This window comes from Lepisma saccharinum, chromosome 24 (genome assembly GCF_977018435.1).
Source record: "Lepisma saccharinum chromosome 24, izLepSacc3.1, whole genome shotgun sequence".
Lineage (NCBI taxonomy): Eukaryota > Metazoa > Arthropoda > Insecta > Zygentoma > Lepismatidae > Lepisma > Lepisma saccharinum.
Window position 1 is genome coordinate 41389442 of NC_139252.1, and position 26631 is coordinate 41416072.

Here is a 26631-nt window from a genome sequence, read left to right on the forward strand (position 1 = left end):
ATATCAATGTCGGATTAAAAGAATACAAAGGAAGTCGTGCCTGACGAATACAATGGTGCAGCAATTGAGTGGGGAATCCCCTGATGGAAAATATAGGAAATTTACTACTATATTCTATTTACATAATGTTGAGATCGGAATGTAGGCTGTAAAAACATGACGACGTATGTCCACATGTCCCACTACTGCTGGGATGCCGTCCCACACTCGGGAAATAGGAAATTCACCCGAAAATGACTCTATGCCGTCAGATTAGGCTGAGATTGATTTCAGCTAATTGATACAGAAAGCCCCACTGGAAGCGCTGGGAGTGTAGGTCACCTGTTACGTATTAGTGTTGGTGGATACTACGTAGAGAGTGTAGTCGACCGTTGTTCTTCCTGTCTGTTCTTCATGTCGCAGCATGGAGTTTAGTCTGGCGTGTGTGTGTGGCTGAATTGCGCCAAGGAATATTGTACATAGAGTACGTATTCCCGTGTTCTTTCTCGGTTTGCAACAACTGCGTGGACACCTGTGTGACATTACGTGGGTGCTAATCACGGTAGTTGTGATCCGTCACTCGGAGGGAAAGTGCCCCTGTTGCTGGGCAATTCTCGAACAGGACAATGGTGGAGTACTCTACCCACGAGCTTGCTGATATGCATCTCGTTTATGGAGAGGCAAACCGAAACAGCCGTGAAGCACGGCGTTCGTATCACGAACGTTTTCCCAATAGGCGGTTGGCAGCACATGCACTCTTTCAAAGACTTGATGCTCGACTGCGTGAAACTGGATCTCTACTACCCCGTAGGTTGGATTGTGGAAGACCCCGCACTGTGCGCACTGTGCAATTTGAAGAGGACGTGTTGGACGCGATACGACACCGTCCTGACACCAGCACACGTGTCATTGCTCGTACGCAACAAACCCACCATAGCAATGTGTTCCGCGTTATTCAGGAGGAAAAATTGCACCCATACTAATTGCATAAGGTGCACCACATACTGCCCACGGACTTTCCCTACGCATGGATTTCTGCCAATGGTACGTTCAACAAACTCTTGCCATTTTCCAACAAGAGTTTTGTGGACCGATGACGCAATGTTCACCAGGGACGGTATGTTCAATAGCCACAACAGCCACGTCTGGGATATGGACAATCCGCATGCAATCATTGTGCGCCATCATCAACATAGGTTCGCAGTGAATGTGTGGTGTGGCAGGGGTGGACCTTTACCGTGGCCACCTCGTTCCCCCGACCTCACACCACTGGATTTCTTTGTATGGGGAGAAATGAAAAGGCTCGTGTATGAAATCTCTGTGGAAAGTTCTGAGGATCTCGTTGCTCGTGTTAGTGCCGCTGCTGGGACAATTGGTGACATGCCAGAGGTATTTGCGCGTACCAGACAATCAGTGCTTTGCCGATGCCATCTTTGTCTTGAAGTCAATGACGGACATTTTCAACAACGTCTCTGAGTGTCCCGGTGTTTGTGAGCCCCTATCAGCACAGCATAGTGTCCTTTAAGGAAAGGTGCGAGTGAAGATGCTGGAGATCGCTGTACTACATACCATCGATCTGCATGTGCGGAGGTTGTGCGCTTCTCAGTGGAATCCCTTCAAGATGTGCTGTGCCTGGAAATGTTACATGCCATTGTGTGCGTTTTCTCGCCATTCTCTGTCTTCATTCCTTCGAGGATTACCCACTTTCTTTGGGGAGCTCTCTTGTCCGTAGTATGTACAGCCTGACGACATGTGGCCATTGTTTAACTTTTGTTTTTTGTACTGCAAAGTAGTGTGTCAACATTAAGGGATTGAAAGGGCCTCCCCGATGGTGCAGTGGTAGTGTCGTCGCCTTGCAATCAAGGGGTCCCGGGTTCGATACCCGGTGGAGGCTCATAGTGGTTCGGATCCCACTTTAAACTGTTTAAACTGTAGGTCTAGTCCCGATTAGGCTTACTGTGCATAAAGTGGAATTAAAATACCAAATCAACCAACCATTAAGGGATTGAAAACATTTTTTTATGATTTTCCGTATTTTTTTCCATTTGGGATGGTGTCCCAGCAGTAGTGGGACATGCGACAAATTGGTTTCTTTTCTTCTTCGTACCGCAATGTGAGCCGTGTACAACAGGAGATTTGCAGTTATTTTCCTATTTCCCGGGTGTGGGACGGTGTCCCAGCAGTAGTGGGACATGTGGACATACGTCGCCATTTTTTACTGCCTACATTCCGATCTCAACATTATGTAGAAGATAGTAGTAAATTTCTTGTATTTTCCATCAGGAGATTCCCCATTTTCGTTGAGAGTCCCTTTGCGCAATTTACACTGGGCCTCAATTGCTGCACCATTGTATTCGTCAGGTACGATTTTGTTTGTATTATTTTATTCCGACATTGATATCTTTCTTCCTTCTTGAGTTATTGTGCTATAAACATGGTGTGAGGCGATTTTCGCACGCCTGTCACTCTAAAACGGTGCCGATTTCGACATTTTTTCACATGGCATTTTTCCTTGTTTTTACTTGTCGAATCACCTCCCAAGCGTTGTAAACGGAATTTTGCTCCACCCTGTATACAAACTTCAAATGCTATTTTGAAACGTAATAGGTGCTGTGTAGTTATATTGGCAGGATGTCTACCAGCATGGAAATGTCAGGGAAATTTACTCTTTTTCTGGAAAAAAACAATGTTTTTGTAGTAATGCAGTAAATTAGGTTTTTGAAAAATAAACGCACATTCGCATGCATACAAACGAGCAAAGAAAACAAACTATTTTTATGTAGAAATCTACAATAAGTGGCTACTAGTATTTACCACTTTCTTGTTACAATTTTTTGGGGGATGTTTGGTAGATAGTTGGAGTAATATATCACTAAGATTTACTGTAATTGTGCTATTTTCAGTATAATTATTATGAATTTGTAGAAAAGATTCTTTGTTTATCATTAGTCCATAAATTTCAAGTATTACATAGCAACTCATCCTTGATACTCACTTGTCTCCCTTCCCCTATCCAGCAGTCAATACCATTCAATTTCTCTTTACGTTATTGCTTTTAAATGTGCAGTTAAGATTCTAAAACTTGGTGAAGTAGGATTCTACGTGTGAGTGTTTAGCTAAAATATAGTTATAAAATATAGTCCAGACATGTTCATGTACACTAATTGACCTAATAGTTATATGACTGCCTTCATTTTGTAGTTATTATAATGAGAGCACACAATATTAAATTACCTATGATGCTAAGATGTATAGTGCTAAGGCAACTGAGACTTAATAATTATTTTTATCTTTTATATCTTACAGGCTAACAAGTAAATGAGAACAAATGTTAAACTGTAGCAACAATGTGACCTGTGCAACGTGATAATGTGATTTTCCATGTGGTGAAAGCTGATATGAGCATAATTCAATTTCTAAAGTAAGATTTTATCCAGTAGTTAATTTATTCAGTTATTATTGTAATTAATGATTTGTTTTTAAAATGGGTTCATGATTTAAACTACTGCTCCATGAGCTGTTTCAATATGGGAAGCTGGCTTTCCTCTCAAATAAACTAGATGTGTATATCTTACCTTGAGACTCATTGTTTTCACTTGCGTAAGTAACCCCAAACGTTCAGAAAGGCCTAGTTTGTTATTTGTGTTCCTCCCGCAAGCGTACAAGGTACCATCTTCCATCAGTATGATCGTCCCATCTCCTCCACAGCATACTTTCTTTACGCTACCTTCCTCTGGCATCATTACAAGCTCTGGCGTACAGCTGTCAACAGCATGTCACAAGTTTTTTTTAGTATTTGGCAAAATAAATAAATACAGTTAAATTCCGGATTTTGCACATCCTGCATTATACAAGTATCAAAAAGTAAGGTGAATTTGTAAAACGCAGAGTTTTTTGTGTAGCTAATTAATTTTTTTGTATGTGTCAGACACCAAAGTGATGCAAGTCTGACTGCAATTACAGCCTTCTACGTCAACCCGTCTAGTACCTAGAACAATTCAAAGATGGCGCAATGACTTGAACATTACTCCAAGGAGAAGGTGTGCGGTGTTATTTGTTTTTTATGGGCCAAGGGAAAGAAACCATCTGAAATTCATTGAGAATTGCGATGATTCGTGAAGACAGAAGAGTCAGGTTGCATGATATTGCTGATGCATTGAACATCTTAAATGGTTAAGTGAGGAGTATCGTCCATGGCCAACTTCATATTTTTTCTATGCCCTTTTTTCAATAAATCGAAAATTCACCTTACTTTTTGATACACCCTTGGATATTCAATCTTGATGGTCCCAACATAGCAAAATGGTATAAAAGTTTTCTCCTTTTTACATTTTCCCACATTTAAAGTTTTTTCAACTTGGTCCCCTAAGAAACATAAAATTGAGGTTCCACCCTGAATATATATATATATACACACAGCAGGGAGGAGAGTTCATATTCATGTAAGAGTTTCTTAAATTTTATTTCTAAACTTTTCATTCTCATCACAAATATTCACAATTGCTCACCTAAATTTCACAAAAAATATTTCAAGATTTCTGCAGTACATAATTTTGTATTAATTCTTGTTCTTTTTTGCTTGATTTTTTGTGAGTGATCTACCAGTCCCAGTAAGTTGAGAGTATTTTTATGCAACTTTGCCAGTATGAAACCCAACCACAAACAGGAAGGGGTGATTTGGCTCATACTTTTGAGTTATGCACTAATTGTTTACACATGTTTTAATGTTACAGTTTGGAAATTTGATGCCCTATTTTTATAATAATGTTTACTATTTCCTGTTCATTCATTTGATTTTGGTTATTTTTTATACACAACTTTTCATGTTTTGTAGAAAAAAAGATCATGTCTGCTTTTAACAAATGTAACTTTTCTTGCTGTACAACAAATTCTGAATGTGTAAAAATTTGGGCTGAGCCGAAAGCACTTTGAACTGATACCAATACTCTCACCGATTACATCCGATACCAATACTGATGTAATGATGATTGTAGCAGTTAAATGCTGTTCAAAATATTGATTAATATTATATCCATTCCAATTATAATTAATTAATTTACCAGAAATATAAAAAAATTACATCATAATATTAAAATGCATGCTGTGTAATCACAAAATACAGTTCTACATAATATTGGAACAAAATCAATGGAAACTTCGAATTTTTCATAACTTCAGTATAGTTAGACTCTGGGAAAGTGTTGTATGTCATTTTTGCACACCCCACAAATGATCAAAATGCCAGAAAAATATCCGCTGGTTTCGGTAAATAAAATCCTACTGGTACTTTACGATACCGATACATTGATATCGGCTCATCCCTGGTAAAATTTATCTAAGTAACAGAGGTTTGGATAATGGGCGTGGCAGAAGTAAGATAAACGCAGTGGAGATGAAATTGTTAAGGAATATCATAGTGATGACCAGAACAGGCAGCGGACAGAGTGGGCGTAGAGAAGGAGAGAATAGGTCAGGCTTAGTTGAGGCAGAGTGGGAATTATGCTTGAGTTTTCCCCATAGATGTGAAAAATTGCAACTTTTTAGAATCCCAATTCCATTGAATTTATATGTATTTATTAATGCCGTGAGGCAAGTTTTTCACAGTTTATCCTTTATTTTTATCGAGGAAAGAAAAGAAAAGAAAGCTGAGTGGAAAATAAAAAAGAATTCTCTCACTCAGTTTCCTTTGTTAGTGTCTTTTGCAGAGCAGTCTATCTGGCAAACGGAAGATTATTGCATGATAAAATTTCTTGAAGTTGATTAGGTAAATATGAGTTTCAAATTCTTACACAATTAACAATTTTCATAGATTACTATATCAAGTAACATTTGTGACTTTTGTTTTGTAGATATATTTCTAGTCTGAGTATAGGCCTCCCCGATGGCGCAGTGGTAGCGTCGTCGCCTTGTAATCAAGGGGTCCCGGGTTCGATACCCGGTGGAGGCACAAGTGGTTCGGATCCCACTTTAAACTGTAGGTCCAGTCCCGATTAGCCTTACACGTGCATAAAGTGGACTTAAAACAACATATCAATATCAATATCTAGTCTGAGTATGTGAAATGGCAAATGTAATATCCACACCTTGAATTAAATATAATACAGTTAAATTGAATTGAATTATAATTTTTTGATACATTGGAATCACACAGACCCTGTAACGAACCTGAGAGTTTAAGGTTTTATATTTGTAAGAAGTTAAGATTTTTAAAATTCCTACGTTGTGAGTTGTAGTGGATGGACGTGCTTGAATAGAGCTCCGCGCTTTCACCCCTCAGCTAGCCTGGCATTCTATTCTCCACCGCTGTACGTTGCCACATCTTCCGCCAGGTCAATAGCTTCACCGTGTGGATCTTCGGGGTTGTTATCATGTCCAAGCCTACACTATCAGTTGTTTCGACCAAAGTTGAAGAAATAGGCAAAACCATGGAAGCATTCCAGCAACGACTTGATGAGTTGCTAGACAACCATGGATCGGTGCAAGAAGATGCTGACCTCCGCAAGTCACTCCTGAACCTCAGAGAGGAGTTTGTGCAATTTAAGAGATCGACGAGCGACTCCATGACAGAGCTGCGGCGCGACCTAGAGAGCATGAACAAGCAGATACGCACGAACACCATTGAAATAGATGACCTAGCGCAGTACTCTAGGAGGAACTGCATTTTGCTGCATGGGGTCCCCGAAACCACCAACGAAGACGTGGACAGCATCGTGCTCCAGACTTTACAAAATAAGCTTCAGTTGCAGCACATCAAGCTCGAGCACGTTGACCGGTGCCACAGGCTTGGCCCTCCGAAAAGATCGTCTGCGGAAGTTTTGAGATCGGGAAAACGCCCCATCATAGTGAAATTTGTAAGCTACCGCTCCAGGAACGAGGTGTGGAAATCAAAGAAGATGCTAAAGAACTCGTCCCTATTAATTACAGAGTCGCTAACTCCCTACAGACAGAGGGTTTTGCGAGTGGCAAAGGATCGCGTAGGGACACGCAATGCCTGGAGCCAAGACGGGCGCATTTTCGTATTTCACGGAGGTCGTCGCTACCTTATATCTTCCCCCGAGGATCTTGACGTTCTCCCTTGAGATGGGGTGCAACGCGAACTGAGTACGAAGTGTAATGAAGAGCATATGTGACTTTTGTCGTTATGATACGCTGTGTATGAATAATTGTGTGTGTGATGTGTTCAAATCATGTGTGTTTAGTGTGAGTTTTTTGTCCGGGTTCTTGTTTATGTTATCGTTTTTTAATGTGAGTGTGTGTGTGTCATTCCCTGATGCTTTCCTCCATGCTATTCTGCTTGACAGGGTAAGTAATAATTCTAAATTTAATTTTGGTATGCTAATGTTTCTTCTCCCATCTTGTTTCTGTTCGTTAAACCTCAATTCTAAAAATGGCTAATCTGGCAACAACGCATCTCGGTGACAGTGGACGAAATTCTGAAGAGGGTCGTCGCTCTGCTAATTGCCCTGGCACTCCGCCCCCCGCTGTCAGCACAGCCGAAATTCTCGGAAATGAGCTGAAGACTTGTCCGAACTCACTGTTGGTGTCACACGTGAATGCACAGAGCATCGAAGCGCACCTCGATAGCTTCAAAGCTATTTTCTCCCCCCTGAATCTCCACTGCATTCTTGTATCGGAGACATGGCTTAATCCCCTCACACCCTCCAGCATGGTCTCCTTCCGAGGCTACAACGTCTTCCGAAACGACAGGTTGGGGAAACGAGGTGGCGGGGTGATGGCACTGATAAGGGAAGATATTACCGCGGTGGTTGTGGCTAAATCTGACGGTAACTACGCACGAATGACAGAATATCTTTTCCTGGAACTTACCATCAACAAACAGAAGCTACTTCTAGCTGTTGCGTACCGTCCACCTGGAACGTGCTTTGTAAATTGTGAGGAGGAACTGGCTAAACTCATTCCCATGTACTCGCATGTATTATTACTTGGGGATCTGAACTTTCATTTAGAAACTGACAAACCCGAAGTAAATAAATTCCGCGCTGCTATCTCTTCTTACAATCTAAATATTTTGAAGCTCGATCCTACCTTCCACACGGCTACGTCGCATTCTTGGCTAGATGTCATCTTAACAGGAGACTGCTCTCGAATCACCAAACATGGACAAACGAGCGCCTGCGGTCTCTCGTTCCACGATCTTATTTACGTTGCTTACTCGCTCAATGTTCCGAAATCCAAGCCAAACATAATTGAATACCGCGATTTAAAGAAAATTAACCCCGCTTCACTAAACGAAGATGCTACAAGAACCCCATGGAATTCAATAAACAGCTTCACTGATATTAACGATAAGCTTAATGAATTAAATAGTCTAATCTTACACCTTTTCGACAAACATGCTCCACTCAAGAAAAAACGCGTCACGCGGCCTGCTTCCCCCTGGATGACCGACAGCATTCTCGCACTTATGGCGGAGCGTGATTCGGCTCACCGCAGGTTTAAATCTGACAAGCGCCTCAAATCTCCAAATACTTTAAACAGTTTTAATAACTACCGCGTGTTGAGAAATCGATGTAATCAGGCCGTGCGCAACGCAAAGAGAAGGCTCTCTTACGAATTATTAAATATGCAAGGCAACCCCCGAATGTTGTGGAATAACTTAAGAAATCTAGGGCTAGGAGAGAAACGTAACGTAGATCCTACTCGTGTTTCGTCCCTTGATGAATTAAATACACATTTCTCTCTCTCTAATTCAATGAATAACGATGCTAAAAATGTTACTATTAGAGCTATAGCAAACCACAAAACAGAAATGATAGAGTTCAATTTTAACCCAGTCTATGAGTTCCAAGTTGCAACTGCAATCGGTCGGATCAAATCTGGTTCTGAAGGAGCCGACAACCTCCCATTGCGACTAATAAAGCTGATTTTACCTCATGTATTGCCATACATCACTGACATTTTTAATCTTTCTCTGCGCTCTGGTATTTTTCCAGATAAGTGGAAAATAGCACACGTTCTTCCTCTCGCCAAGACTGACCCCGCCACTTCCATTGACAATTTCCGACCTATCAGTATTCTTCCCGCGCTATCGAAAGCATTAGAATACATTGCTCACGACCAAATCAGCCGACATACAAATGAAGTTCTGGCTCCGTTTCAGTCGGGATTTAGACCTAATCACGGCACTAGCACCGCCATGACTCACATAACCGACGACGTCAGACAAGCTATGGACTGCAGACAGGCGACAGTTTTAGTTTTATTGGACTACACGAAAGCTTTCCAGTCACTCGACCATGATATTCTCATTTCCAAGCTAAAATCATTTTTTAATTTCACCACCTCTGCAACCGACTGGGTCAAATCCTACTTAACTGGACGTAAACAAAGGGTGGTTTATGATGGCAAGTGCTCGGCGCTATCTGAGATTACTTGTGGCGTTCCGCAAGGAAGTGTACTCGGCCCTTTATTATTTTCTTTATACATTAATGACCTACCAAATATCTTGAAACACTGCCGTTATCACCTGTATGCCGATGACCTCCAGTTGTACTATTCTGCACCCCCAGTAATGTTAAACGATGGTATTTCCAAGGTTAATGAAGATATAGAGAGGATTGTTAACTGGTCGCTAGACAATGGCATGTATATTAACCCTAATAAAACACAAGCAATTTTGATTGCTTCCGATAAACTGAAACGTTACGTAGATCTTAACATTCTGCCTTCCATTCTTGTAGATTCGACTCACATTCCATTTAACCAAACTGTTAAAGATCTGGGAATTGTATTAGACGGAAATTTATCATGGTCACATCACACAAGTTCGGCGTGTAGAAAAGCTTTCGCATCTCTGTATTCTATAAGACGCATGGGCAAGTTCCTCCCCACCTCTATCAAGGCCAAAGTATGTCAGTCCCTAGTTTTATGCCATTTAGATTATTGTGACGTAGCGTATTCCGGCTTAACAGGTGAGTCAGCTAGACGTCTGCAGAGTGTTCAAAATGCCTGCGTACGATACATTTTTAATTTAAAATATTGGGACCACCTATCACCTTATTTTCTCAAATTGGGGTGGCTACGTATGCAAGAAAGACGAACGCTGCACACTCTGATTTTACTTTACAAAGTTCTCAACCTCAAGTCACCTTCCTATCTCCTCTCTCGCTTCCAATTTCTTCACGAATTTCACGATCGCGACACCAGATCACGCAGCTCCTCAGTTCTCTCTATCCCTGTCCACAGATCAAACTTCTTCTCCAACTCTTTCTCCGTATCGGCTGTAAGACTATGGAATCAGCTGCCAGAAAGCACTAGAGCAGTAAGCTCCGTCGGTTCCTTTAGCAGACGTGTTCGCCACTCTCTTCAGAGTAGTTGTTAGATCTTCCCCTGTCAAGCAGACTAAAAAGCATGTGCAAGTGAACGAATTCTTAAAATACCTTGCAGTTACTTAAATACAATTTCAAATTTTGCATTCTTTCATTCCATATTTAGTTTTTTGTGTATTATATATTTTGTATTTTGTGTGTTATATTCAGGGCTTTAAGACTTGTGTGTATGAGTATAATGTGTGTGTGTGGACCTATGTGAAATGACTTAGTGTACTTTGTGTATAATATAATAATGTATAATTTTAAATGTATGGTTGAGTGGAAGAAAAGGCATTGTACGGCCTTAACTCCGCCATTTAAAACAAGGCATTAATAAATAAATAAATAAATAATGTGCACGTTGTCACAGACAACTATAGTTAGATTGATACAGTTGTGTTTGGAACTTGTATAGATGTTTATAAATAACAGTTGGGCTGAAAAGTTCGTAGGCTGACTCATAGATGGCGTTACTAGAATTAAATCCATGTGATTTTTACTTAGTACTAACCTTCAAAGGATACGTGTATAAATTTCACAGCTGCCGGATAATTAGTTCGTGAGATATAGCATTGTGAGTGAAGCAGCTTTTGTTATTGTGAAAAAATGGATAAAAAAGAATTTCGTGTGTTAATAAAGCATTGCTTTTTGGCGAAAAAAAAATACTGTTGAAGCCAAGGCTTGGCTTGATAAACATTATTCGGACTCTGCACCAGGAAAATCAACCGTTGAGAAGTGGTTTGCTAAATTTAAACGAGGCGAAATGAGCATCGAAGACGATGCACGCAGTGGACGCCCCAAAGAGGCTGTTACCGACGAAAACATCAAAAAAGTCCACAAAATAATTTTAAATGATCGTAAAGTGAAGTTGATCGAGATAGCTGAGACTTTAAAAATATCAAAGGAACGTGTTGGACATATTGTGCATGAATATTTGAACATGCGAAAGCTGTGTGCAAAATGGGTGCCGCGCGTGCTCACAATCGATCAAAAGCAACAACGTTTTGATGATTCGGAGCAATGTTTAGCGATATTCAACCGTAATAAACACGAATTTTTCCGTCGATATATTACAATGGATGAAACATGGCTCCATAACTACACTCCAGAGTCCAATCGACAGTCAGCCGAGTGGACTGCACGTGATGAACCGAATCCAAAGCGTGGAAAGATGCAACAGTCGGCTGGCAAGGTTATGGCATCAGTATTCTGGGATGTTCATGGTATTATATTCATCGATTACCTCAAAAAGGGCCAGATCATCAACAGCGATTATTACATAGCGTTGTTGGAGCGTTTAAAGGATGAAATCACGAAAAAACGGCCCCATTTGAAGAAGAAAAAAGTGCTGTTTCATCAAGACAATGCACCGTGTCACAAATCAATGAAAACGATGGCAAAATTATATGAATTAGACTACGAATTGCTTCCCCATCCACCATATTCTCCAGATCTGGCCTCCAGTGACTTTTTCCTGTTTGCAGACCTTAAAAGAATGCTCGCTGGAAAGAAATTTAGCACTGATGAAGAGGTAATCGCCGAAACTGAGGCCTATTTTGAGGCTAAAGAGAAATCGTACTATAAAAATGGCATCGAAAAATTGTATTACCGCTATAATCGTTGTATCGCCCTCGAAGGCAACTATATTGAATAATAAAATCGAATTTTGTCAAAAAAATATTTTTTACTATGTTAGCCTACGAACTTTTCAGCCCAACTGTTACGTCATAATCTGTTCGTGTTGACGTCACTTTCTCATCTCAGCAGAGGAAGTGAACCCACCTGAATGTTTCTCACCTGACGACAGACTGAGTTTGGAAAACAGGTGAAGAATAATAAGAACTTGGAAACGGAGAGAATTGAAGTATAGATTTTGGGTTTTCGAGTTTTTCTTCTTGCCGATAAGTTGAAAGTAAACAATTAATTATGTAATTTGACTTTCGTTATATGTGAGTGAACGTTATTATTGAATGTTCTAGTGTTTTATTGGTAAGTGATTAGGAAATATAAGCGATTATGAAACTGTGTTTAACTTTGAAAAGAATGTCATGTTTTCTTTTCTACCCAGCAAGCCCTGATGAGTGATAAAAGCATCTCATGTTCCCGACAAAAGTAGCAGCGGACTAACTTTGGAACGACTGGTGTCCAACTGGAGGACGTTGCAACCCCTTATATCATTAATATATTTGTGTGTGTACATGTGTGGGTGGTGATAGATGGTAATACGTAAGTTTGAAGTAGAGATAGCACTTGTTTCCACCCCTTTTGGAAAGTTCACCTTAAAACTGAGAATTATACTTGAATTTTAACCTTGTCCTAGAGTGGCCATGGTTTGGACACATGAAGATATTAAGGCCATAAATACTGCCAGTGAGAGAATACACTGTGCAAGTAGTGGGAAGGAGCCAAAGGAAAGAGCAAGTAGTGAAGAGTGGAAAAGAAAAGGCACTGTATTTGGAACATAGTGGAAAGGGTGGAAGAACAGAAAATTTAGAAACTTGATCTCCATTCTGATCCAGTCAAAGATTGGAAACTGAGAAGGATAATGTGTGTGAAATGGCTTCTTCTAACATACCAGTCTTCCTCGTGGCCTACTCCAAGGCGTCCACCATCACCACGTCCCCACGAGTAGACTAACCCTTCCCCACTCACAACTGCAACATGGTGAGGACCACATCCAATGGCACACACGTCCACAGTCAGCAACTTTTCTGAAATGAAAAGCGGAAGCCTGTAACAATAGTGTGTGACCATGTTTTCTCTAATTCTAATTCTTTGTAGAGTGGCCATATAGTCTCGAATTTTGTATTAAATATTTATGTTCAAGAAGGTACTTCTTATGGCCAAAACTTTTTATTCCTTCAAGGTTTCAACACTTACAAGTTAAGATTGGTTGATTGATTTGTTGTTTTAAGTCCACTTTATGCACAGGAAGGCTAATCGGGACTGAACCTACAGTTTAAAGTGGAATCCGAACCACTGTGAAATGTTCCTCCACCAGGTATCGAACCCGGGACCCCTTGATTACAAGGCAACGACCTTACCACTATGCCATCGTGGAGGCCCATACAAGTTAAGAGTCTTGAAAAAGAGACATCTGTATATATTGAAATATTAAGTGAATTAGAAGTTTCATGCTCAAGAACTATTTTTATAATACCTTATTTTGTTTGAACAGTGTTTCTGTGAACATATGTTGTATTTGTAAATATTACACAGAAGAGGATTGAAAGTTGACTAGTAACTAATGTTGTACTGATTTAATGTCAAAGGCAAATATTTAGTTTAATACTTTTATGATACATTATTGACATTAATCAATAATTCTTTTTAATTGTGCATATTGCTTATTACATTTACACTTCAAAATAATGAAAACATGTATAAATTTTTTATGTTTCTTCTTTTGGCAGTTTTCCAGCACTGAATGTGGTGATTTTTCCGAACACCCATAATTCATATTTCTTCTTATTTTGAACTCTATTAACCACTTGCCTGACACTTTATTTTCCCAAAAGTGGTCCATATTTTACACATTTTTTTTATTGTGTGTTTGTAATGTACCGATATCGGCAATTAAGGAACAGTAATGAAATTCTTTTTTTGGGGTCAAATAAGGTTACCAAACTATTCAAAAACTAAGTACTACAAATGTTTCAAAATAGCATATAAACTGTGGAAAATAAAATGTCTTCACGTTTTAATGTTGAATTCCAAAGAGACAGATCCAACAGATGAAAGAAAATCTTTTTATAATACTTTTTGCCACGCTTTGTTGGTGTGGCGTATGAAGCAAGATGCTGATCAACACCACCCATTTTGTCGTTGTAATCGACCACCACTCGTGGTTTAATTTTGGCTTTGTGACTTTGTGTTACAGTCATCATTTCAACAGAATGGATGGTTGACAACAATGTCACATCCTTCTTATCTTTCCATTTCATGACTCTCACTTTGCCGCATTGCAACCCTACTTCTTCGCCTTTCTTCAATTTGGCTGTTCTTAGAGTCTGTGGTACATCTCTCCTACTGCGTTTCAGTGTTCCAAATACATCAGCTTTTTCGAAATGAACAGATCTGCAAGTTGTGGGGAGTTATAATAATTGTCCATTGTCAAACAGTACCCCTTTCCCAACAAATCATATACCAAAGAAAATATTTTAGAAGGCGACTGTACACCACCACAACTATCTGTATCTGTCCCGTCAGTACACACACTGTCCGCTGTTGTATCACTTCCACTCACATCCATTTTTCCTTCTCCTCCTATATACTGTTGTCTAAGCTTATCGTTACTCATCTTGTTGTTCTTCACACGATGGAAAACACTAAAACATGAACAGAATGTATTCACAACACAAAAACGCTCTGTAAGTTTTGACACTACACTCACAGAACGACCACAACTACGTAGTGTCATGGGAATCCGGTAGATGGCCTTCCATCTAGTGGCCAAAATGGGAATTAACACCTTTTAAAGCTCAAACGAGTCTATCCGGGTAGGCAGAAAAGTGCACTGCGGTTGCACGATTTTAACGAGATAACTCGGGTAAATAATATGTAAAGCAAAAACAAATTCCGAGTTAACTCGGGTTAATCAGGCAAGTGGTTAATGAGTATGCATGTAACTCATGTACAAATTAATTTCCTTAGTACAGTTCAAAATTAACTTGTAGGTATATTTTCTTATTTGAAGTTGCTTCTCTGCATCTTTGGGCTAATTGTGATAATGAAGATGAATGGTGATCAGGTGAAATTAATGGAAGGGACACTCTAGCATGGAATCTGCAGTGAAAAGATTAGGAGATGATCATGCAATGCTCACTGTAACTGTTAAATAAAGTAAGATTAGAACAGTCTGTTCAATATTCTAAATTAATCTTTGTTCTACTAATTTGTTGATGAAAACACAACAAACAAACAAAGATTCATTGCAAGATTTTAAGAAATCAAACAAAGTACATATGTCAGAATAAACTTTAACCAATATTGTGCCATTTATTCATTTATACTCGGAATGATGTCCATGTCACTGTACTCCATAGAGAAAGATTCCTATATGTTTTCTACCCATTGCTCAGTTTTATCTGTATTCCAAAATCTGGTCATGAAAAATAACTTGACAGGAACAAAATAATCATATTGCCATCATTACAGTAAAGAAGCATGTAATTATTTATACTGAATATACATATTTACCAATCAATTTGGGTCGAACAGAGTTGTTCCAATCTCCATGCCCAAGACACCCAAAAGTTCCATCTCCACACGTCATGAGCATGCCAGTGTCACTGACAAAGACACTGAACCCATCACCAGCACCTACCCTGTAATGAAAAATAGTTAGTATTTCAACTAGGAAGAGGTAAATCATTCCATATATTTTATAAAGCCCACCATATGAAAAAACAAGTTGCCATTCTATTTGTCTTTTGTGTGAAGGCAGGGTCACATGCACCCTTGAATCAATCAGGCTGCTCCATAGTGATGGGAAATTCTTGTGGTAGGTATACGGAATTGTCAATCTTATGCCTCAGAGCAATAGTTTCAGGTCACAGGTGCTGCCTGGCCTATCAAATGAATGGCTGTTCTATTCCATGTCTTTCCTTAAACTGCGAGGGACAGCAGAAGGTGTCATTTACAACTGAGCTAAAATCAGACATGCGGCAACACTGCCGTTTGCATTTCGAAACTCCCACATGTGGAGAGGAAAAGTCTGGTTTGGTTATCTCATCGTGCAGGCTTTATTTTTCCCAAATTGTGTTACAAAATTGTTTTGGACTGTGGTTGAGAATCAAAATGGGGTGCTTCAATTGCATTTTGAATTTTTGAAGCCTTCATAAGTGTAACTTTATCAATTTGTTTGAAAAAAAGATGCATGGATATGTGACCTCGTTTGTAACATAATATTGATTAAGACTGATTTTAGGTTTGACTAGTTTGGATGCATATCTATATCCAATCGTAATTAGCCTCTTGCATAAAGTGGCAGGATACCTTTGCAAATATTTTTTTTCGCTTTATTACAACATGTTTGTGTACTATAGATTGTAAAAGTGTGAATCTGATGTTGTTTTATAATGAATAAAACTTTTTATGTAATTTTATTTTTTTAATTGTAGTGAATAAGAAACTTCCAGTTATTTGTGTGGGGCAGCGAGATGTATTGAATATGCTGTAAAAAGATTCGATATAGAACAAAAATTCACCTACTTTTACATATTTATTATAGGATGATTTATACATGAACTTAATTGTGGTGAATGTAGGAAAGATGGACAGTATATTTTAAATATAGCATGATAACTTTATTTTTTTCTGTTGAAAAACTTACTTTGTAATAGACTTTCCTTTAAGATTTTCAACACATTCTGGGGTACTTCTCCACATCTCTGCTTGTTCATGTCCCAGTTGGCCTTTTTTGCCTTCTCCCCATGTAAACACCAGGAGTTCTTTAAAGAGGAATAAAATATATATGTAATAATAAATACAGTGTTGTACATGCATTTGAGTGGGGTGGGGCATGAGGATTTGATGGTTTTTGTATACCTGGTATGAGAGCACTGTGAGGTTGCTTCACTTGAATGACGTCAGGAGTAAGTTTTAGGAGTATGCAGTGTATTCAACCTTTGCTTTCAACATGATCGTGCAACACCACACTGCAACGGTAAGCAGGGATGCTGTTCAATGTTCCACAGCCATTTTATTTCATCGTTTGGAAACATTGAATGGCTAGCTCAATCTTCCAACCTAACAGCCTCAGACTTCTGTCTGTGCTACCTGACTTCACAGTATCCAGGAGCTTCAACATTGCATTGTTTGTGAAAGACACAAAATTGATATTGCTATGTTGCAGCACAGGAAAACCATGCTCATTAAATTGCACTTAACCCTCTTCATATTTCTACCAGTGCTCTTGTTTATTTCAGCCTTACTACCTCATAACAATGTCATGAAAACCATCAGATTATCACACCCCACCCTACATGATCAATATACGAGGTGGTATCAAAAGGTTTTGAGACTAGTTCTGTTCTGGCAGCACAAGGCTGCATGCACAGTCACTGGGAGCACCCTCCTTCATGAGTCAGTGTGCCAAGAGACATCGTCCTGTGTACATTGGGAGCTGTGCAACTGGTGCTATTCTGACTACATGTGTTACCACGTCTGCAATTTCATCATGGACAGCAAGTTGTCAAAACCATTCAGCAATTTGTGCATGAGGATCCTCTGAGAACAATCCACAACATTGCTGCCATTATCAGTGTGTCACACGGAACCAGATTTGGCTCCTGCGGACTTTGCCCTCTTCCCGAAGATGAAGATCCAGCTCAAATGTTACGAATTTAACTCCAGCTTGAATCGCAGAAGGTGCCGACACACTTCAAAAAGAAGACTTCCAGGACACGTTCAAGAAGTGGCAGGAATTCTGGGAGCACTGAATCGCTGTGCAAGGGAACTATTTTGAAGGTGATAGTGTGTAAAAGTAGATACATAAAGTACTTCCTTGTAAACAGAGCTAGTCTCAAAACTTTTTAATACCACCTCGTATTATAAACCGTGCTGTCAAATGTCAACATGTTGAATAAATCACACAAAAAAATCTCCATTATAATATGAGCACACAGCCTAAGAATAAAAATTGGAAAGAGACTGTCTACTATAATTTCTTCTGTAAAGTTATTGTGCTAGAGTGGTGTGATGAAGATGATGAGCCACAGGAAAATAGTCTGTGTTACATATTTGACATTAGGTTTCAAAATTATATAGTTGGTGTGACAAGATGTAGTTGGTATAATAAGGTAATGTTGTGTTGTTATAATTTGTGTGCAAGGCAATTTCAATATATCAACATATCATGTTCACAGGATTTGTGGACTATTTGTCGAAATAATATAAGTGTAGTTTAAACCAGTCAACTGAGGCAAGTAAACACATCCACAAATTATCTACGCATAATGGTTTTGCTAGCTAACCAGTTTGGCATCAAGCAAGTAGTATTGTTGATTGATTGATTGGTTTGGTGTTTAAAGTCAATTTTATGCACAGTAAGGCTAGTCGGGCCTGGACCTATAAGTTAAAAGTGGGATCCGAACCACTATGAGCCTACACCAGTCATCGAAGCTGGGACCTCTTGATTACAAGACAACGATGCTACCACTGCACCATCGAGGAAGCTCAAGTAGTATTGTTTAAAAGGAGAGATAAGATCTTTATTTGAAATAATGTTTATGTGCGTAAGTACATGTTGAAGCTATTATACTCGACATTGTATAGTGAATGAGGTTCTGTATTCAATGGAAACATTATTCAATGTAAAATCACTAGTTGTTGATATAAGTTCATATGTGGAGATATCAGAAGCATGTAAGTTATTATTCAGGCTTCCAACATGTCAAATTTTGAAGAATGTTTACATTTCAGTAAGAAAAAGGGATGATATTAAGAACCATTTACTCAGATCTGAACAATTATGCATTGTACAAAAGCTAGAATGAGAGTTATAAGACACCTTTATTGATTACAGTTATTTGATCAGAAAAAAGAAAGATGTTACATAATGCAACCAGTATTTACATATATAGAATACATAGTATGCACATAGCTTCTTAATAATATTCAGAAATTTCGAGAACATTGAGTAATTATTTGACAGAATTAAACGTCTTTTAAAAATAGCATATTTATTGTTAACATTGCGTTGCATGTAGAAATAGTTGAGAACAGTGGACTGATGGATTGGCATTGTAAGAATGGTGCTTTTATCTTTTAACATTTGTAACTGTTAAGTGTAAAAAATTCTAAAAATTTTAACATGTAAAAGAATCATCAGGATATCATTGGTGTAAAAAATGATTAAGTAAGAATAATATTGGATTGAAGTGATGTATGATTTACATCTGAACAGAGAGGGGTCATCAAATATATAACTAGAAACCTTTCTTCTTTGATATACTCATGCACACATATATATTTTACCTGCAGTGAGAACAATAATATGTGTGTTGCTAACTGCTACTTGCTTGATCTTGCTTCTTGGAGGTAGTTGCATCGGTGTCAATGAAATTGTTGTATCAAAAGCCTTGAAATGGTAGAGAACTGACCTAGAAAATGAAAAATGTCAGTGAGAATCATGATGAACAACTTTTTTTTTTTTCAGGTGGTGATATTGTCTCCATATTTTTAAAGTTGAGTATTGGAAACACTCAATGCACATAAAATACATCCTTTTTAAAAAAAAAAATTAAAAAAATCCTTAAATATTTGTAGCTCCAACTACTACATTCATTTTGGGGTAGAATTTGAACAGATGCTAATAATTAAGATGTATGTAAATTATGCGTACACCCCATAAAGATTACTGCATTGGAAACAGCAATGCACAAGTCTCTTAAACAATGTCTTCATTTCTACATTTATAACAAGACATATGTCTTGAAAGTAACCTTCTTGGAAACAATATTGTAAGTAAAGTTTAGTGTTAGTGTTGCATTACTTTACTACCAAAAAAATTCTCATACCTTTGAGGTTTGGCTTTCCTGCTGCAAGCATGAAAAACACATGAAAAGCAGAGTTAGTGTACAAGATAGTATGAATTCCAAAGCAGATAACATTGTGACATTCTCATAAAATTCAATGACTGCAATCATTGTAACAATATTAGATCTCCGAATTAATTGCTCAGATATACATGCAGGCTTCACCACAGTAGATTACTCTGAAACTTCAGCCTCCCCGATGGCGCAGTGGTAGCATCATCGCCTTGTAATCAAGGGGTCCCAGGTTCGATACCCGGTGGAGGCACATAGTGATTTGGATCCCACTTTAAACTGTAGGTTCAGTCCCGATTAGCCTTACTGTGTATAAAGTGGACTTAAAAAACATCAAATCAAATCTTACCTACTTTAAACAAAATTTACACTTGCCAGATTTTCCGCTCAGCAATCGTAATGAATTTTGAAAAATATGTGAAAATAGTCCCAAAACTATTTGTATGTAGATAAAGTGTGAGACAAGAATACTGGGAGGATATACATCATATTCACAAGAGAGTGATGGGGTTTTATATGTAAATAAAACTGTTGTAACCAGTGTTCTTAGAAAGAACAGCTGCTCAAGTTCAAGATGCATTACCAATAGTTTATTGCTGAGCTCAGCAGGAGAAGGCATTCTGTGTACTCCAGTTTGATGTGTCCAAATCTGTTGTCACAGTGCAGTAGGAGTTTTGTGCCTGGTTTCAAAAGGATATGCCAAATGAGAATTAAGATTCACAGGTGGTACAGACAGTTCATGGGAACTAGATGCCTGTGAAAAGCCAATCAGCCACGTGTGTCCAGTGACAATGTTGATAGAGTGTGGGAGGCATTTCAGCAGTTGAAAGTCACTAGCTAAAGGAAGCAGGAAATTGAACATGCCAAAAATGACAGTGTGGAAAGTGTTGTGTAAGTGATATCTGTTAAACCATACAAGTTACAATTGGTGCTGACCCTTACACCAGCAGACAAGGTGGGAAAAAGTGACTGTGTAGAAGTGCAGTCAAAGATGGAGGAAGATGGTTTTGTGGAATGGCTCATCTGCAGTGATGAAGCCATATTTCATTTCAGTGGCAATAGTCACAATGTCAGTATCTGCAGAACCAACCTGCTACACGTGGTAATAGAGGACCAGTGTGACTCCCGAAAGTCAACATTTTCTGTCTGATGTTCTATGAGAAAGTGAGCAGCCATTGTTCTTTGTCAAAGGAACCGTGACTTGCAATACTACCAGAACATGTTGGAAAACTGCTTCTTTATACAATTGGATACTAAATATGATAACCACATTCTCCAAATGGATGGAGGTCTCCCGTTTTCTCAGGAATGTGAAATCACTTCACAATTGTACAAGGGGGGCTGGAAAGTTCATGAAATCACCCAGAAGAAATACAGCTGGAACAACCATTTTAATACATTATTCAACGTATTCCCCCCGAAGCTCAATACACGTTTCACAACGATGTTTCAACGTTTCCCTTTCAAATATAAGTTTTTGTTCTGCTGTGCAAACCAGCCCTCCACCTCCTCAACCAGTGCCTCTTCGGACTGAAAATGTGTGCCTTTGAGATGTTTTTTGAGCTTTGGAAAGAGGTGATAGTCAGACGGGGCAAGATCAGGGGAATAGGGTGGGTGGGGTACACAGGTAATACCCATATCCGGCTGCAATCGCATTGTTTGATGGGCCTTGTGCGAGGGTGCATTGTCCTGGAGAAATTGCACACCACGGCTCACTTTTCCTAGACGTTTTTCCTTCATAGCCGCCTTCAATTCAATCAAATATTGGAAACAAACAGCAGCATTGATGGTTTCACCCTGTTTAAGATATTTTATGAGGATGACACTATCCTTATCCCAAAAGACCGATGCCAGAACCTTCCCCGCTGACATTTGACTTCAGAACATTTTCGGTCGAGAAAACCCACTGTGGTGCCACTCCATAGATTGCTGTTTAGTCTGTGGGTCATAATGGTGAATCCATGTTTCATCTTCAGTCACCAGACAGCTCAAAAAATCATCAGGGTGTTGAAACTTGCACACGGTCTCCCGTGACATCTGCAACTGTGTTCTCTTCTGGTCAGCATTCAGACATTTTGGGATCCATTTCGCACTGCGCTTCCGCATGGCACGATACTCTGATATTTTGATACCCACACGATCATGTGATATCCCCAGATACGCAGCAATGGTTTTGGTGGATATGCACCTATCCTCCATGAACATGTCATACTTTGTCAATGTTTTCCGTGGTCACTGCACTTGCAAGCCTGCCAGAGCAGGGTTCATCTTCAGTCTCACCATATCCAGTCTTAAAATGCCTCACCCACTTGGCTACTGCTGTATATCCTGGGGCATGTTCCCCCAATGTCTCATGCAAAGTTTTGTGGATATCCATGAGGGATTTGTCGTGCAACACGAAAAACTTGATGACACTGTGAATCTCATTCTTCTCAAATTTCCTTAGGTCCTCCGTCATCTCTTGCCTGACCCTGTGGCCGAGTGGTTAGCACATCGCGCTGCGATGCCAAGGGTCCCAGGTTCGAATCCCGGTCGGGCTTGGTTGTTTGTGAATGTCCATTCATCAATTTCATCATTTCATCACTCATCCCCATCTTCGCAAATTAGCCAAGAGGCACAAAATGCGAAGTAAAATAAACTAAATCAAATCAAATCAAATCCTCCGTCATCTCTTCTTACTGAACGTGAAACAAAAGAAATAAAAATGACAAATGGATCATATTCAGAATAAGAGGTTTACAATATATGCTCTTTCTAATGGCTACAATGATTTGTTTCAATTTTCATATCTTCTGGGTGATTTCATGAACTTTCCAGCCCCCCCCCCCCCTCGTATTGAAGTTGAACAGCTGCTTTATTCATTTACAAAACCCCACCATTTTTTTTTAATACCATGTATTGTGTTAACTTGTCCATAGTGACCTGTCAAGTTTTTTGCATAACCCTGTCTCTAAATTATATCTTTATTTATATCTTTCACTGGGAACAGCTTTGTTCAAGTTTGTCTGTCTATATTTGAGATTGAAATCTGATATTAATGAAGTATCTTTTTTTAGCCCAAATTTGTTTCTCATGTTTTGCACCTGTTTGCAGAGATTATAAAATGCTCTATTTCCACAGTTACCTGAGGGTTATATGGAGAAACTTATTATTATTATTATTATTATTATTGTATAATACCATGAAGTTGTTTAATTTGTATAAAGATGAAAACCAAAACACTTACAAAGAAGAAATTTGTATGGCTATCATTTTATAATGTATTATAAAATTAGAGAGATCAAAATATTCCTAGTATATTTATATTTACTTACGTCAAATTTAAAAAATTTCGCACTTCCGCATTGCACAATATAATGGTTAAATCCTATTAATTTCGAAGATGGTACCACGTCACTCCGCTTCAAACGCCGTACCCTTTTGTGAATGAAGACAGTGGATCTTCGAAATTAATAGGATTTAACCATTATATTGTGCAACACGGAAGTGCGAAATTTTCTAATTTTCGCGTAAGTAATTTTAAACCATGTTTACTGCAACCATCATGAATATTTATATTTGTTATGGGAATAAAGTATAACCTAGCTGTTGAGCTGTTTCGACTTGATCCCAAAGCTCCAGGAATGTTGGGTTCATCGCCAACATTGTCCTTAAACCATTCTCCATTCTCGTGGAGATTGTCCAGCAGTTCAGGTATACGATAGTCCATGATCTCTTCAGCTTTGGGTCTAAATCCTGGATCCCTCTGGAGAAGGTCATGTATCAGCTGGCGGAAACCTGGAGAATAGCTGCCTCTGATTGGTTGGAAGTGACCCTTAAAATAAAGTAAATGTAATTGTAAATTAAATATAATGCTTAGAAATACATTAGTGTCTTCAGCAGTGATTATTTAACTACCAATCTAGAGCTTTTAGTTTCAGAAAATATTTTTACGGCTGTTGAAAACATTAAATAAGTTGAAATGACAAGTGCATTAAATCAATCACTGTTGCAATTTATGATGAACATACCTTCATAATTTTGTTGACAAGAGCTGGTAAGTTGGAGCCCTCGAAAGTCTTCTGTAGACATGCCATTTCATATAAAATACAGCCAAGTGCCCAGATATCTGACTTCTGATCATACTGCTTTCCTTCACACTGCAAAGAAATGGATAGCATCATTAAAGTTACATTACTACTTTTTGTACCTATCTGTTTGAAGTAATAGTTGTATATGCTAGCATTGAAAGTTTCCATATTTCATAATTTGATAATGGACAAATATTACTTGATGTATAGTAATTGTTTATAATATTACATTAATCTTATTTTGTATATCTGTAATGTGATTTAGATTTTGAACTGTAAAATGTTCTCTTTCATGAGGCTAAATTTGAATGTTAGGACAAACAGATAAAAACTGTTTCCCGTTTTGTGGTACAATCATGAATACTGGTAAAGGACATTAATAGAACTTCAGTACAGTTTTATGCAGAAAAGTAATGCAGGAAACTAGATAAAATGACACTATTGAAAGCACTTTTTTTCATGAAGTTACAGTTACCTGTTATGATGAACCTTATGATAACATCAAGATACTCCGTTTAGAATTTATTAACATTTTTAAGAGCAAATGGTGGTGGAACACATCTCAGTAAGATTCTAGTCCATTACATTGTGTCATGTTATGTATTTGAACATCATTGTAATTTTGTGATACTGAAATTCTTTCAAAGTTGATATAAAGATTTAGTTTACTTTCAACAAGTGTAACTTACCATCTCTGGACTTATGTAATATGGCGTTCCTAACACTGTGTTTGCTGCACTTCGAGTTTCCAACCTCTTGGATATACCAAAATCTCCAACTTTAACTGATCTCTCCTTAGTCAAAAATACATTAGCTGTTTTCAGATCCCTAAAACAAACCACATTTTTTACAGAAAGACCAGACAATCATTATAGCAACTGAATTACATTTAATTAATTGTAAAGCATTACTCATGTTTTATTAGTAACATGTAATGTCTTAAGTTCTCTGTTGTTAGTGGATGATATATGGAAGTGAAGCAACAGTGTTTCTCTCATAATCGTAATCCTAAGTTATTTGCAGGCATCAATTCACTGATTCATGATATAACTTGTACAAATTACTTTTTTCTTTCCATTATTGTCATTCTGTATAATCATTGATACGGCGTGAGATTTATTGAAGTGACATGGACCCCTCTATTGTGTAAGAAATCATTCACTGCACATGCAGCTTGTTGTATCACTTCAGTATGAAATGTTGCTTTATATCTGTTAATTCATTTTCAAGCGACAATTGTCGCTTTTCACTTCAGTCTGAAAGCCTCCCGAAAGGTACAAGATTGACCCTTCCTAACATGTTTTTTTTATTGCATGTATCAATCCTGTGTCACTTGAATAAGTAATTTTAAATCAAATTTACACATAGCATCAAAAACACTCATAATTAAACATGATCTCACTACAGTAGCGTACACAGGATTTCATCAAGGGGGGTGTTATTTCTAAAACTTTTTTCCAAATTCACATACCATTGTTTTATTATACTTTCATTAAATAATAATAATAACAATTAATTAATAATACTTATAATTAATTAATTAGCTGAATTAATACTAATAATACTACTAATACCACTACTACTACTACTATTAAGTAGTAGAGATCTACATAAATATACCATTTATGAAAACAATAGAACGAAATTACTTTCTAGTCATTCGATTTTTATCAAATCCTGGGAGCATTTTTTGGTTTCTTTGTTACGAAATAATTGTCTGTTCAACGAGGTGAGACATTTCAAGGGTGAAGAAGATCCATAAATACAAGAAAATATATTAAAATAAATTGAAATATCAAAGTATGGAACTCATCCAAGGAGCTGCGGTGATCTGGTTGGTAGAGCGTCTGACAAGTGACAATCACGCGGGAGATCCGGATTCGATTCCCGAAATTGGTGGAATTTTCCCGGCTTTTTTCCTAATAATAAATAAATGTCCCCAATAATTCACATCACACATGCGTCTTTCAAAGTGATGCCTTGAAAATAAACACGAGTTTATGAGGTTAGGTTAGGGTAACTATGAATGCGTGAAAGATGCATGTGTTTGGAATGCTCTGCTTTTCTCCATGCTGCATGGAAATAATAATTCAAATTTTATTATTATTATTATTATTATTATTAGTAGTAGTAGTAGTAGTAGTAGAAGTAGTAATAGTAATATTATTGTCCCAGATGTTTGACTGAAAAATTGGCCATTTAATTTTTTTCCACAAGCTCAAGGGGGGGGGTTAAACCCCATAACACCCCCCTTGCGTACGCCACTGTCTCACTATTATATGAATCAAATAATTGTAGGCAACCTCCGTGCCAGAACAGTTAGCACAGCGGTCCCAGGTTTGAATCTTGGCCTGGCATAGGTGGTCTTTGTGACTGTCCCTTCATCAGTTTCATCATATCATCTCTGAGCCTCATCTTCTTGATTAGCCAAAAGTGGCAGAAACATGACATAAAATAAACCAAATCAGTGAATGAAATAATTTGTACTGTAATATTTAGTAAGGTTTTTAAATATAAACCAACCAGTGCCATGTAACATTACATCCACATCATAATCAGAAAACTCACGTTCATCACACAATAATGACACTGTACGAGTAATTCCTGGGATATTTTGAACCATGGTGAAAAGTTAGCCATACTTTGCATACCTCATAGGATGCATAGATGCAAGAAAATATTAACCCATACCTTTGATTA

General features: G+C 38.2%; 2 protein-coding genes across 3 annotated transcripts in view; one reads left to right on the forward strand and one right to left on the reverse strand.

Moving 5' to 3' along the window:
- LOC145978393 (non-homologous end-joining factor 1-like) overlaps positions 1 to 13791 on the forward strand; it is a 42871-nt gene extending 29080 nt beyond the window's left edge. Inside the window, exons 7-8 of one of the 2 annotated variants that reach the window (XR_014440689.1) lie at positions 3286 to 3400; positions 12379 to 13791. The gene's annotated coding sequence lies outside the window, so the exon portion shown is untranslated. Of the gene's footprint in view, positions 1 to 3285; positions 5844 to 12378 lie in introns of those variants that run through there. The other variant, XM_083111008.1, reaches the window with a different exon arrangement.
- The window catches only part of LOC145978390 (serine/threonine-protein kinase Nek8-like), a 50561-nt gene that overhangs the window by 8598 nt on the left and 15332 nt on the right, over positions 1 to 26631 (reverse strand). The window contains exons 8-16 of the mRNA XM_083111004.1: positions 24621 to 24759; positions 23872 to 24000; positions 23443 to 23675; positions 19832 to 19852; positions 19290 to 19414; positions 16645 to 16762; positions 15510 to 15637; positions 12886 to 13021; positions 3555 to 3741 (exon numbers count right to left, since the gene is read on the reverse strand). Of these exons, the coding sequence (XP_082967130.1) occupies positions 3555 to 3741; positions 12886 to 13021; positions 15510 to 15637; positions 16645 to 16762; positions 19290 to 19414; positions 19832 to 19852; positions 23443 to 23675; positions 23872 to 24000; positions 24621 to 24759 (1216 nt within the window). The remainder of the gene's footprint in view (positions 1 to 3554; positions 3742 to 12885; positions 13022 to 15509; positions 15638 to 16644; positions 16763 to 19289; positions 19415 to 19831; positions 19853 to 23442; positions 23676 to 23871; positions 24001 to 24620; positions 24760 to 26631) is intronic.